This window comes from Lonchura striata, chromosome 7, assembly GCF_050655825.1.
Source record: "Lonchura striata isolate lonStrDom1 chromosome 7, ASM5065582v1, whole genome shotgun sequence".
In the NCBI taxonomy this organism is placed as follows: Eukaryota; Metazoa; Chordata; class Aves; order Passeriformes; family Estrildidae; genus Lonchura; species Lonchura striata.
In genome coordinates, this window is record NC_140709.1 from 39,247,757 (window position 1) to 39,263,093 (window position 15,337).

Here is a 15,337-nt window from a genome sequence, read left to right on the forward strand (position 1 = left end):
CGAGTTAGTTTTAGCTAGCTGAGGCAAAGAAGTTCCCTGGACTGTGGTTTTTTCCCTTTCTCTGGACCTGCTCTGGGCTGAACACCAGCAGAGCAGCAGCAGCAGCACCTGTGGCCCAGCGGGCCAGGCCTGGGCCACGGCATTTCCAGCGCTGGAGGGACTGAGCAGAGACTGAGTGAGCCCAGCTGCAACCTGGGGGATTTTTCTGAGTTTGTCTCTCTCTTGGAGTGGCAAGAAGTTTTATTGTTTAATATTGTTTAAGTTTGCTTGTTTAATAAACAGGTTTTTTCCACTTTTTCTCCAAAGAGGCATCTTTCCTGAACTGGTTGGGGGGAGGGGCCAATTGAATCTGCTTTCCTGAAGGAACCCTTTTGGGGTTCTTTCCCCAAATTTGCCCTGAACCAGGACAATTACATTTAATGGCGCCCAATGTGAGGCTCGAAAAAAAAAAAAACAAAAGTGGAAAAAAACTTTATTCCTTGACTGATTGGATGTTGGTTGTGCTTATTTTGTAGTGGATTAAAGCAGTCAGTAGCCATGTTGCTTACATTCATAATGTCTCTTGGGGTGGAAGCCTTCATGTGGTTCTGGTCTCTAGGCTTTTTTGAGGTTCTAGTACTTTTCTGGTCACTAGGATTCTTGTCCCTTACACGTAGTTTTTACAGTAGAAGAGCACGGATTAAAATAGCTATTGGGCTGGGCTTGGTGATAGTGATTTATAAGGCGCTTGTAAAGATACTGGAGTCTCTTCAAGATATGTATAGTTTCTGGTTTTTTCATCCTACCCTGCATCCTAGTTCCAGTTGTATGTTCTGGGGGTTTATTAGTAATTGCACCTGGTTTGTTAGATGAGGAGCAGGGCATGAGGTTTTCCAGACTCTCCTTTCCTTCTTTTTTGAATCTGTTATGTCACATTTTGAGAATGTTCCATTTCCCCTGAATGTTAAAGAGACCATCTTTCTAGTATTTATTCTGGTAAACTTCCTTTATACAGCCTGCAGTTTCTCTAGAGTGAAGGCTGAGATGTCCAGAGGAGCTGATGAAACCCCTCACCCAGGTGTGGAAAATTCTGAGTGGTGTGGAGAATGGGAAAATATGGGCCAGACCCTGAAGGAATTTTCTGACCCTGCAGAGTGGGATTTTCCATGTGAACAAATTCAGAACCCAGCTGAGGTGGGGAAATACCTGAAAGAGAAGTGCCATGATGACTCTAATGAGAAAAGGATCATTGCAATAAGCTGGGCCTTGGCTTATGCTTATCGCACACTGCTAGATATTGTAGGCTGGCAGACAGAGGCAGGGGAGCAGGGAGATAAACCAGCAGCTATCCCAGTCACTCAGGCTGCAGACAACACCCCAGTTACTCAGGCTGTAGCTAAACCAGACAGTGAATCTAAACCACTGGCAGTCTCTGTGGGAAAGAAGAAAACCAAAACTGACCAGCCAGGGACTGACGATGATGATCCAGGAGAAGGACCCTCAAAGCTAATTACTGACACAAAAGCCGGAGTTAGGACAACTGAGGCAGGATCAGAAGCCACTACTGAGTCCTATTCCCTGAAGGACCTTCGTGGACTAAGAAAGGATTACACTGGACAACCTGATGAGTCTATAATTAGTTGGTTGATCCGTCTTTGGGATGCTGCAGGGGAGGCTAAAATTCCGGATGGTAGTGAAGCGAGACATTTGGGATCCCTGTCACATGATCCTGTCATTGATCAAGGAATGATGAGTGGGGCTAACCCTCACAGCCTCTGGGCATGGGTTCTGGAAAGTGTAGCACAAAGATACCTGTGTGCAGATGATCTTTATATGCAGCAAACCCAGTGGAAGACTACAGAACAAGGAATTCAACGCTTGAGGGAAACGGCAGTGGCAGAGATTGTCTTCTCGTAGATACTGTAAATCCAGACTTGATACTGTGTACATCTGTGATGTGGCGAAAACTTGTAAGACTTGGGCCACATGAATACGCTTCTGCTGTAGCAATAATAAGCGAGATGACGCTGAGGAGACTGTGCTCGATATGGCAAAGAAGCTCCAAGCATATGCAGATGCTGTACATGGCCCAACCCATGCCAGAATTGCAGCAGTGGAAACATGTCTGCAGAAACTAGGAGAGAAACTAGAAAACAAGATAGAGGAGACTCATAAGAAACTCAGGGAGGAGATGAAAGAGGGTTTTCTCCAAGTCTCAGCAATACAGATCAGAGGTCCTGGTACCCAACACAGATGTTCCCCAGATGGGGAAAGAAGGTACATCTCACGAGCTGAGCTGTGGTTCTTCCTGCACGATTGTGGAGAAAATATGAGGAAATGGGATGGGAAACCTACTGGTGCTCTGGCATAACGGGTGGGTGAATTGAAGGGAGGCAAGACTCCAAAAGGAAGTTTCACCAAAAGGGAAGCAGCTCCAGTGACCCATAATCAAACTGCCGTATATGATGATGATGACGATATTTTCGATCCCCTTGAAGGAACCTCCAAGACATATGCCCCAGGAAAAAAGGATAACCAGGCTTAGAGGGGCCCTGCCTCTAGCCAGGTAGAGGCTAGGGAAAACCGTATTTTTTGGACTGTGTGGATTCATTGGCCTGGCACATCAGAACCACAAGTATATAAAGCTTTGGTTGACACTGGTGCACAGTGCACATTAATCCCATCAAAATATGTGGGGGCAGAACATGTTTCTATTGCTGGTGTGAGAGGGGGATCACAGGACTTTACTTCAGTGGAAGCTGAGGTCAGCCTGACTGGAAACGAGTGGGAGAAACAGTCCATTGTGACTGGCACAGAAGCCCCATGTATTTTAGGCATAGACTTCCTCCAAAGTGGGTATTTCAAAGACCCAAAGGGACTCAGGTGGGTATTTGGGATAGCAGCTGTAGAGACAGAGGGCATCAAGCAATTGAACAGTTTACCTGGACTATCAGAAAACCCATCTTCAGTAGGACTCTTGAAGGTAGAAGAGCAACGAGTACTAATTGCCACCTCAACAGTGCACCGCCAGCAGTATCAAACGAATCGAGATGCCGTGATCCCCATCCACAAAATGATTCGTGAGCTGGAGAGCCAAGGGGTGGTCAGCAAAACCCACTCACCTTTCAACAGCCCCATCTGGCCTGTGAGTAAATTTGAAGGAGAATGGAGGCTGACAGTGGACTACCGTGCATTGAATGAAGTGACTCCACCACTGAGCGCTGCTGTGCCGGATATGCTGGAACTCCAGTACAAGCTGGAATCCAAGGCAGTGAAGTGGTACACCACTATTGACATTGCTAATGCATTTTTCTCCATTCCTCTGGCAGCAGAATGCAGGCCTCAGTTTGCTTTCACCTGGAGGGGCATGCAGTACATCTGGAACCAACTGCCCCAGGGGTGGAAACACAGCCCCACTATCTGCCATGGACTAACCCAGGCTGCACCAGAAAAGGGTGAAGCTCCAGAACATCTACAGGATATTGATGATATCATTGTCTGGGGGAAGACAGCAGCAGAGGTGTTTGAGAAAGGAGAGAAAATCATCCAGATTCTCCTGAAAGATGGTTTTGCTATCAAGAAGAGCAAAGTCAAGGGACCTGCTCAAGAGATCCAGTTCCTGGGAGTGAAGTGGCAAGATGGACGGCATCAGATTCCTACAGATATCATCAACAAGATCACAGCGATGTCTCCACCAACCAGCAAGAAGGAAATACAAGCTTTCCTAGGTGCCATAGGTTTTTGGAGACTGCACATTCCCGAGTATAGCCAGATTGTGAGCCTTCTCTACTTGGTCACCTGCAAGAACACTTTCCACTGGGGCCCTGAACAGCAGCAAGCCTTCACCCAGATCAAGCAGGAGATCACCCATGTGGTAGCCCTTGGCCCAGTCAGGACAGGACCAGATGTGAGGAATGTGCTGTATTCTGCAGCCGGGAGCCATGGTTTGTCCTGGAGCCTTTGGCAGAAGGTGCCTGATGAGACTCAAGGCCGACCACTGGGATTTTGGAGTTGGAGCTATAGAGGGTCTGAAGCCAACTATACTCCAACAGAGAAGGAAATTTTAGCAGCCTATGAAGGAGTCCAAGCCACCTCAGAGACGATCAGTACAGAAGCACAACTCCTCCTGGCACCCCGACTACCGGTGCTGGGGTGGATGTTCAAAGCAAAGGTTCCCTATACCCACCATGCCACCAATGCCACGTGGAGCAAATGGATTGCCCTTATCACACAGCGTGCCCGGACTGAAAAACTGAATCACCGTGGGATTTTGGAGATAATTACAAACTGGTCTGAAGGTGAAAACTTTGGTCTACTGATGAAGAGGAAGAAGAAGTGACACATGCTGAAGAAGCGCCACCATATAACCAACTGCCAGCAGAAGAAACACATTATGCTCTTTTCACTGATGGATCTTGCCGCATTGTGGGAATGAAACGGAAATGGAAAGCAGCTGTATGGAGTCCCACACAATGGGTTGCAGAAGCTACTGAAGGGGAGGGTGGATCAAGTCAACTCGCTGAACTCAAAGCCGTTCAACTGGCCCTGGACATTGCTGAAAGGGAGAAATGGCCGAAGCTCTACCTCTACACTGATTCATGGATGGTAGCCAGTGCTCTGTGGGGGTGGCTGGAGAGGTGGAAAAAAGCTAATTGGCAGCATAGAGGAAAACCAATTTGGGCTGCTGATGAGTGGAAAGACATTGCTACCAGGGTAGAGAAGCTACCTGGGAAAGTTCACCATGTAGATGCCCATGTTCCCAAGAGCAGAGCCAATAAGGAGCACCAAAACCACCAGCAGGTAGATCAGGCTGCAAAGATAGGGGTATCAAAGATAGACTTGGATTGGCAACACAAGGGGGAATTGTTCTTAGCATGATGGGTCCATGATGCCTCTGGCCATCAGGGTAGAGATGCCACTTTTAAGTGGGCACGAGACCGAGGGGTGGATTTAACCATGGACAGTATTTCTCAGGTTATCCATGACTGTGAGACGTGTGCTACCATAAAACAGGCCAAGAGAGTGAAGATTCTATGGTATGGTTGTCGATGGTCCAAGTACAGCTATGGGGAGGCCTGGCAGATTGACTACATCACACTGCCCCAGACACGCCACGGCAAGCGTTATGTGCTCATCATGGTAGAAGCCACCACAGGATGGTTGGAAACCTATCCCATGCCTCATGCTACGGCCCGTAACACCATTCTGGGCATTGAGAAGCAGATCCTTTGGAGGAATGGTACCCCTGAGAGGATTGAGTCAGACAATGGGACTCATTTCAAGAATAGTCTTATCAACACCTGGGCTAGGGAACATGGTATTGAGTGGGTGTACCATATTCCCTACCATGCACCAGCTGCAGGAAAAGTAGAGAGGTACAATAGACTGTTAAAAACCACCTTGAAAGCATTGGGTGGGGGATCTTTCAATAATTGGGAGCAGAATCTGGCAAAAGCCATTTGGTTAGTTAACACCCGAGGCTCTACCAGTCAATTGGGCCCTGCCCAATCTCAGCTTTTGCATATAGTAGATGGAGACAAAGTCCCAGTAGTGCATGTCAGAGGTTTGTTAGGGAAGACAGTGTGGATCAATTCTGCCTCAAGCACAGACAAACCCATTCGTGGGATTGTCTTTGTTCAGGGACCAGGTTGTACTTGGTGGATAATGCAGAAAGATGGAAGAATACAATGTGTACCTCAGGGAGATCTGATTGTTGGGGGAGAACTGTGTGTAAATATCACTGTTTGCTGAATATTACTGCCATTGTCTGTGTATAGCTGTATACTGGATGTATAATGCATGTGTTTGTAGGGTTTGAATATATATATATATTAGTTTTAGTAGTAAGCTGACGATATGGGGATAAGGGGTGGAATGTCCTAGGTTGACTGTATGATGCCTTTATCCCCAATCGTCTGCCCTGTTTATGTTGAATAATAAGTTCTACACATTTAAGACTTGTTCCAGGAGTGAAGGTGGGCGGGGGGGAGAAGCGTGGAGTTTGTTTTCAAGAACTGCACTCCCTCCTCCACATTCCTGCTCCTGGACTGAGTTGTCTGCGGACGGACAGACAACAAGACAGAGCTCTCCTTTGTTTTTTTTCCTAGTTAGTTTTAGCTAGCTGAGGCAAAGAAGTTCCCTGGACTGTGGTTTTTTTCCCTTTCTCTGGACCTGCTCTGGGCTGAACACCAGCAGAGCAGCAGCAGCAGCACCTGTGGCCCAGCAGGCCAGGCCTGGGCCACGGCATTTCCAGCGCCGGAGGGACTGAGCAGAGACTGAGTGAGCCCAGCTGCAACCTGGGGGATTTTTCTGAGTTTGTCTCTCTCTTGGAGTGGCAAGAAGTTTTATTGTTTAATATTGTTTAAGTTTGCTTGTTTAATAAACAGGTTTTTTCCACTTTTTCTCCAAAGAGGCATCTTTCCTGAACTGGTTGGGGGGAGGAGCCAATTGAATCTGCTTTCCTGAAGGAACCCTTTTGGGGTTCTTTCCCCAAATTTGCCCTGAACCAGGACACTATACTAAATGGCTTCTACTCAGCTTAGTGTGTGTGTCTTCAGACATGAAACACACATGAACCAGCACACTGAACTTACCCTCCCCCCATCTCATATGATTTAAGAGAACAGCATAAGGTTGCTGCTCCCTCTGCTTCACAAATCAAATTTTCTTGGACAGGAAAAGTATTTATGAATAAACCTGCAAAAAATATTTCTGGTTACATATAAAGGATATACCAATATTAGCAAAGCAGGCATTCAGTTTCATACAGAATTGCACACTGTCAAGAGATGTTTCAATTATTTACATATAAATATATAATTCACAATTCATCAACATTCTCCATCTAAAGTTCTTAGAGTTTTTTAAATTACATATGATCATAGCTTACCTAGAAAGCAAGTAACTATCCTTATTTTGCAATAAAAGCACTCAGAGGAGAACCCACACTACCATTACCTACATCTCAGCTGGTGGCTCTAGTGTTCATTCATAATCAAGAACAGTGGAAAATGGATTTGTAGAAAGTTCTCAGGGCCTGACAGAAGGTCCACACGGCATGCATACATATGTAAACTTTGAGACAAGACTTACTCACTTAGAAATGCCATGGAATAGGACAGATATTGTTGAGAGAGAAATGGAACTAGAAACAAGTTTCAAAAGATGGCCTTGCAAATAAGACTAGATACTTTGGACAAACAGAACTATGAAATATGTATTGTAGTGGGACCCACGAGGGGTAATTTTAGATGTTTAGATTTAAGGCATCTACAACATGGCATGGCAAAAAGCTAGGCCAAGAAACACTTATAGTATATTTTAATTAGGAAATATCTGGCTTCTGATTGTGATGGTGTGAATTATAAACGTCTGTATTGTGTAACCCTTCTCATGAGACTGAAAATGGAATAAAAGTTTTTAAAACACCTCTCAGTTGCCCCGTCTCTGGGTCAGGAAAAGGGTATTGTCCTATAAAGAACCATGTATATTAAAAAAAAAATCAAAGACTTTTAAGGTGTAATTCATGTGGTCAAATGTAGACATAGTCTTCAGAAGATAACCCTCCACGGATTTGAAGTGGAGACTATGATGGAGAATGCCATATCCAGTCAGATGAACCCATTCCCATTCACACGAGACACATTCCTGCCTTTAGTGCAGTTCCCCACATGTGTGCCTTAACTCCTACACTGCCACAGTTCACTGAAGCAGTCTTAGGAGAGGGTGGATTTCACTGCACGTATGTCAGTGGCTTGCTGGACAGCCTTTCTGCATATTCACTTGTTTATGTGCCCGTTTTCTTTTTCATCTTCTATAAGCTTTTTTCAGGTGGGCAGTACTTGGCAGGAGTTCCCTTGCTAAGCATTAGTAAACACCCTACCATAACTCAGATCCTTTTTTGGGATCACTGTGTATTAGCGTAATGAAAACAGCAGGAAGATAATAGTGCTGAGCAATCCTACTGCTTCAGCCAAAGAAAACAAACTTTCACAGCAAGGCAAGATTAGAATTTTTGATCTTTACCTCTCCTCGAGCTCTCCATGATACTGAATTTGAAAAAAGATGTGTTGCTTTTATTAATACTAGATGCCTTTAAAAGTTAAATGCCTAGATCTATAATATACCTAATTTTTGTCTCTAAATCTGTTTCCCTGGTTTTGGTCTTATGGAGACCAGAAATAAATGTCCCTGAAGAATCTTGGAATAAACCTATACATAAAAAAAAAACAAACAAACAAACCAAAACCAAAACCCAAGGGAAAAAAAAAAAAAAAACACCAAAAAAAACCCGCACAGAAATCACACTGTCTTTTTAATGGCCCACTATATTTATTACTCTGTATTTCTCTGTATTTACATATTCACAGGCACTGTATATACAATAGAGAAACAGCAGAGAGAGTTAAATGCTTCCAGAAGACAATCTGGAACTCATATTGTCATGAATGACTTGTAAGTAATTCTAGGTCTAGTAACTTGGAAGATGACTACTTAATGTCCATCCTTTGTGCTGGGAATATATAAAAGGACTACTCCACTAAAAGTCATCAGTCAGATGACCCACATCTCTCTCCTCTTCCTTTTAACAGGGATTAGCTTCTCCCTGTGTTAACAAGGACTAGATGTCCTTCATCAATGTCTTTATGCCCTCCTTTAGTTTAAAAACTTTTATTATTTTTTAAAATGTGCTAGCTAGAGCAGACTATTGATTTGGATTATTTTAGCAGCAGATGTTTCTTTTTTCTTAAATCTTCAGACTTATGGAACACTACATTGCTCAAGCTTATCATGAACACAGAGATTTACTTTAAATGTTAACAATAGTTGACTTTGCCATGGAAGAGTGCTAATTAAAGGAAAAACAAGAAGCAGCTGTAAAATATTATATCATTCAGTTAAAAAGATGAAAGATGTTACAGAATGTATGGAATAGGGCAACAGGTTTTATTCATCAGCAGTAACCTAGAATTTTGCTTTTTGCAAGCACAAGTCTTGATGCTTTGAGTTCTTTTCAGAACAAACTTATTCCTGAAAACTGCAATAATAAAGGCAGCTATCATATTCCTACTTCACTACAATGCTGTATAAATGCTAATACTTTAGCTAACTATAGTGAAATAAAACTTACCTTAAAATCAAATCCTTTTTCCCATAACGAAGCTCTTTCAGCTGGGCTTGGATCTTTTTTGACTGAAAATGAGGATAATCAAATCAGCTTTTGGGTTTTTAAAATTTTAAATATTAAAAAAAAATTGTGAATTCTGAGAACAGCAGAATCTAGATCAGATTTAAAATGTAGAATGCCCCCTCCAAATAATTGTCGATTGCTTTTCCAGTTCACAAGTCAAACCAACCAAAAGTACTGAGGAAAATGCAAAATGGCACACAACTAAAGCACATACCTGAGTTAGTACTGTAAAGAACAGCAGCTGGGCTTACACATTTTGGACATGAGCTGTTATTAATACGTGCCATGAAGCATAACTGAAGGCATCAACTTCAAAGTAAACAATCTTATTCTTAGAAGCAAAAAGGCTCCATAGGCTTATAAAAGTCTTCGTAAAGATCAGGGTGTTCCAGGTGGTATCCAAAGGAACTAGTTTGGAGCTACCTTCTCAGTTTGTAACCATGCCCTTGAAAGTACAGGTATAGTTATGCTTATTTATATTAGTTTAAGCTGATATTAACTTTATATATTGCTAAATATATCCTTAAAATAATTCTAAGTAGTAGTCTATATATTATTTTAATAATTTAAACAAAAGAAATAGAAATTGCTTTTTTGTACTAAACTTAACTATTCAAGGAACATTATTTCACCATTTATCCAAGAATCCTCTCAAAGGAATAATTTGTTTTTAATAAAATCCACAATCCCAACTGATACACAATACATTTTCTTGTATTAATTAATGCCAAGTGTTTTGAAGTCCTTGGAATGGATTAGAAGTCTGTTTCACATTTATTGAAAGAGCATTCCATAAACATAATATATTACAAAAGTAGTATATCTTAAGTTGGAATTTTTAAAAAGATTTTATTTCTTACCAATTGATGCAGTCAAATTCAGTGACAGACTTTTGGGAAGGCTGAATGAATCTAAGGAATCTAAAATTTTAGAACCTGCTTTATATGTTTAAATAGTAAGGCCAAAATGGTTATGGTATTCTGTAAAATCTGAAACTAATAAACAAGATCAGTCCAGCAAAATTCTTTGAAACAATTTTGATTTTGAAAGACTTAAGAAAAATATTTCTAATCCTATTATTTCCTACCTTTGAGAATTTACCAGAAACTTGACTTTCTAAGTACTGATCTCAAAAGGCAGAGACTCTAATAAAGAAAATGCTTTCAATCATCATTAGGAAAATTTTAGTACAGAGGAAATTTTTTATGCTTTGGTTTCTTTCTGGCAAGGTGCAATAACCTTAAGAGAAATTATATATGCAAAAAACCCAGAGTAAAGTAATGTGAGTAAATCAGATTCACATGTAATAATTTTTTTTTAAACTAAAAGAAAAATAAAGGGAATGCTTATATGAGTGCAGGTACTTCTACATTGAGGAATTTGCCAAAAATAGGATCTTTTTTCCCTTGAAATAAGGAAACAGAATCAGTAGTAATAGGTTGTTCCTGTCTCAGTGTTAATTTCAAAACAGACCTTTGGCAATTCCTGGCTTAGTGTAGACATGGAGTTCATATAAATCAAATCAGTTTTATATATGTTATAGATATATATATATACATATATAGAGTTATATCATAGGCACGCCTAGATGATTTTATTAGTCTAAAACTTGAGTTTGCAACTTGCTTTCTAATACATTTGAGCCGCTTCTTGTGAAGTCACAAAAATAAGTTGGGATGACAGCACTTCAGGAATACTCACCATATAAGCATAATATATATTCTGTACTCATATATATTCTTGTGTATATATATAATACACCAGAACCTCAGTACAAAATACTTTGATGCAAATTTTTTGGGTACATAGATTTAGAACAGAGAAGAATCTTCCTTACCTCTTCTGCGTGCATACCACAAAGCTTGTTTCCTGACAAGAGCTTGTTTTTGAGGCTTTTGTTGTGAGAGTGGGACAAAAAAAGCCAAAATAATTTATTAGTAAGTGTTACAAAGTATTAAGAGACCCTTTAACTATTTGATCAATACTGGCATTATTTCTAAAATGGATAACATCTTCAATTCACCAACAAAGATACAAATAAACAAGAGAGGTTAATCAAGGCACAGTATCCTCTTACAGAATTCTTAAAGGCATTTGCATTACAATTTGCTTCAGCAGGAACAGGACTGCCCATAGAGACCTTCCCAGAACACTGGCAACTGAAAGCAACGTAGATTTAATACACTGAGGTGCAGCATATTAGGGCAGAAAAAACCTCTCTAATCCTTTCTTGGTATCAACTCCATAGCTCAGTATCATTTTCTGTAAATTATTTTAACATCTGAGTAAAAGGGCCAAGGTCTCATCACTTGACCTTGATGATGAAATCAAGGGGTGTTTCTGCTAAATTTTATAATTTAAAACTGCAAATAATAAAACCAGTACGAAGTTAGTTACCTGAAAGCATTCTGCCAACTCAATATGGTTTTTCATGTAGGAGTTTTAAATGTTTTTCTTCTCATTTTCAGAGAAAATAACAAACCCTGACAAAATTAATTCTTCATAGTAATTATTTCTCCATTCCTTACTCATATTATCCCATAACTGACAGTCAAACATGAAGATTTCTCTGCAGTGTGAACATCTTTTAAAACTGGTCAAAACCGTACCGTAAGTATTCAATACACAGATCTACAACTGCTGAACATAACACCCTTAACATGAAAAAAAAAAAAGAATACAAAACTCAACTATTCCTGAGTTAATGAATTGTAAATATACAAACAGAAACAGAACCCACCACATTTCAGTATGTTTCTTACTGAACAGAAATAGCTTTCCTGTACATTGTGCACAAGAACAAGCTGTCATTAGAGAAAAAAACATAATTCCATCCAGTTCAAATATGGGTCTGCATCCCACTGAAACACTGGAAGTTTTAAAACCAGAATTGGAAGCTTTGAGTTTCTCTTGAAAATTAAAAAAAAAAAAAAAAAACCAACAACTTTTTTTTAAAAGCAAATGCAAAGAAACTAAAATTTTATTTGAAAACTCATTTTCATGATTCCAAAATAAGGAGATCTGACGCAATTTCACATTTCACTGCAGAAACAATAAATTTTTCCCAGCTGTTTGACATGGATGCCCATAGTTCTCTGATTCAGAATTCAGAAAGGAATTAGGATGTTATATTGAATGAGACAATCCAACAATCCGGATTCTATCTTTGAAAACATGATTTGCAAAGAGCTGGATGTGTTCTAGTAAGTTGCACAGTCAATTACCTATTTTAGTTCTTTGTTTGAAAATTTATGTTGAAACTCGCCAAAGAGAAACTGCCTATTGTACTAACCACTATAAAAATATTGAATTAGACAACTGGCTCTGAAAAAATGGAGCTGTATAGCAGATACAAGATGAACAAAGGTAAACAAAATGAAAATCAAAGACATGAAGCACATCTGACTCATCTATTGCTCACCAGGGGTACACGCTGTACTTGTGAACACAAAGTGAATGTGTTTTACACACATCTTAATCGTTTGACATAAAGATCAGCATCACCTTTTGGGATGATGTTAAAACAGATGTGCCAAAGGCACTGTTTCATTGGGGACTTGCACTTAACCCAGGATAGCAAGTCATCCTTTTCGTTTCACTAACTCATTATCCTCCAGTCCTTCTGTAGGCTGGTGATGGTTGGCTCAGTAGCACTCTGTCCAGATTTCAGAAGCAAAGAAAGAAGGAATTGTAATCACTACATTTTGATTCATTTATCTTCCTTTTGCCAGTATTAAACTATTATAAGAAATAATGTCTACTAATACATTAATCTTTTCTAAGTAATTTCTACATAGGCTATTTTGAGAATACCATGCAGTAACCCAGAATGTGAAAAACTGTGTGGCAACAGGACACACAATGTACTAGACGAAAAGCCAGGGAAATCTCAGGAAAACGGGAAGCTGGACAAGACAAACACAGATCTGAACCAATGTGGTTAATCAAACATTCTCCCCTTATTTGAGATAAGATGGTAGTTTATATAAGCTTCTATATAGTTTACAGTTACAAAGACACTCTGGCACACTAACATTGTTTACCTTTTCCTTAAGGTGGTCAAACTTTTCACACTGCAGCTCTACTCTAATTCATGCTCAGATAGCTGATTACTTTATAGTTACCTTAACACAATTTATATCTGCGCCACAACTGAATTCTCACTGCATCAAAGGCTTTGAGGCCCCATCAAGGCCACTTATCAGGGCCTAGTCTGACTGGGTAGTTCAACCTTTATTCCAAACATAAATCACGACCTCTGTCTCTCAGAAATTCTGCAATTTCCACATTTTGTGCCAAATAAACCAAATAAATCCAAAAGTATATAGTTTTATATATATATATATATATATATATATATATAGTTATATATATATATATATATAGTTATATATATATATATATACACACAGAGAATTTGTCTGTTGGAATCCTGGATGCTGAGAACGTTAAACTTTCTGTGCTTAAAGGTACAGACCCACAAGAGAACATTGCATTTGACCTGAGGTTGTGGAACAGGCTTTTAAAATTGATTAATAGCACTGGGATTACGGGTGTGTAGTTGGTTAGAAGTGTGTAGTACCACAAGGTGGAAAATGTAAGAGTTTGGGATTTTACAATATAGAAATAAATATGAAGCAAGGTGGAGGTTTTAGGGCAGAGGCAGGTTGTTCTTCTTTACCTTCTTTTTCATGGGTTTGGGTGATGTTTCGCAACTGGACAGAAAAGTCCGCATTGCAGGTTTTGGGGGATCAGTTACTGGGTTAAAAGGGAAAATAATCTAGGTGTCTTTTCTTAATTGGATAGTTCAGTTTTAACAGACCTTGTAACAAGAGTTAGTTAGCCATTCTGTGGGAAACCACAGACTGAGGTATTGTTTATTAAGATATATATATATAAAGCTAGGAAACGGATTTGTGAGAAATCACAGACTGAGGATAGGAAACCAAGTGTGAGAAAATACAGACGGCTTACAGACTAAGGTATTGTTTAGGAAACAAGGATACGCAAATAGCCTGCGGACACAACATTTGCAAAATAAGGAAACCAAACACTTACACCTGGGGACTGACGATACAAGATAAAGATAACCCCCATTACTCACAGACTGCTTACGTAAACAAAAGGAAACTGCAAGTTTAAACAAAGGAGACCCCTCGGGAATTCATGGAAAGAAAATGGGATAAAAGAGGGCCGTTTAGACAAATCGGCGCGGCAAAGAGGGAGCAGAAGTCCCTCCACCGCCCAGCGCTGTTTGCTCGTATCCTACTTGCTGTAATTAATAAAATTCTAATTGGATTATGACCCGTTATGGCGTAAATTTATAACAATTCTGTGCCTTGCTAATGAAAAAGCTGCCGAGCTCACAGTGGTGAGACTAATTCAGGTAAGAAATGAACACCTGAGTCTGAATGCGAAATACCGTCCCCAGCGCCTTCAACCCCGACTCGAGAAACCCATAACTGCTGCCTCTGTGTAAAAGTGGCAGCTCACTAAGGAGAAACTGTGCCAGGAACCCTTGAGGAAAACCAGAACTCTGGAAAACTCCTCCTCAGATGAACATCCCGGTGTTTGGAACTCGGAGACCCAGGTGGAAGGAGCCGATTCCAAGGTCGCAGCATAGACCAGACCCAAGAACTGCAGACACGGAGGGTCGGGTAAGCTGTGAAAGAACCAGGATGGGGGCTAACCTCTCAAAAGCTGAGGACAGGGGACGTTTTATCCCTGCGGAAGCGCTCCCCACAGACAGGGACCGGCCGAGAGCGGGCGCATCACTCTGCGGCGCCCCCAGCCAAGACCGCAGAAAGCCGCAAGGTACGCAACCTGCGCAGCCAGGAGCTGCACGGGCACATCGGCTACGCAAAGTGCGCAGCCAGCACAAACAGCGGAAATAAGGAAACAGCGCAGCCCGGTGCTGGTGGGACGGTGCCCAGTGCCAGCGGGGCGGGCTCAGCGGCTCCGCGGCAATTTTTAAACGCAACAAACACAACTTTGCCTTTAGCAAGTTCGAAGAGCCCGGCGGGGATGAGCCAGGAGCAGACGGAGCTTGCCGGAGAACAGGGAACGAGCGAACGGGAACACAGTTCGGGTTCCGGACCGGGTGTTGCAAACGCAAACCCAGAAATCACAACCGGTGATTCACTATAGCACCAGCGCCAACTCTTCCTT

The 15,337-nt window shown here is 41.2% G+C and overlaps 2 protein-coding genes across 6 annotated transcripts in view; one reads left to right on the top strand and one right to left on the bottom strand.

Moving 5' to 3' along the window:
• The window catches only part of LOC144246714 (uncharacterized), a 65,648-nt gene that overhangs the window by 21,909 nt on the left and 28,402 nt on the right, over nt 1-15,337 (bottom strand). For 3 of the 5 annotated variants that reach the window (XM_077785215.2, XM_085585615.1, XM_085585613.1), the window contains 2 exons: nt 11,007-11,061; nt 9,110-9,171 (listed from right to left, as the gene is read on the bottom strand). In XM_077785215.2, the coding sequence (XP_077641341.1) occupies nt 9,110-9,171; nt 11,007-11,021 (77 nt within the window). In that variant the 5' untranslated portion in view covers nt 11,022-11,061. The other 2 variants (XR_014956841.1, XR_014956842.1) reach the window with 2 other exon arrangements.
• On the top strand, nt 866-2,741 carry LOC146766982 (uncharacterized). Its single transcript, XM_085585611.1, has one exon. It carries the CDS (start codon nt 907-909, stop codon nt 1,894-1,896), a length of 990 nt encoding a protein of 329 aa, XP_085441737.1. The 5' UTR covers nt 866-906; the 3' UTR covers nt 1,897-2,741.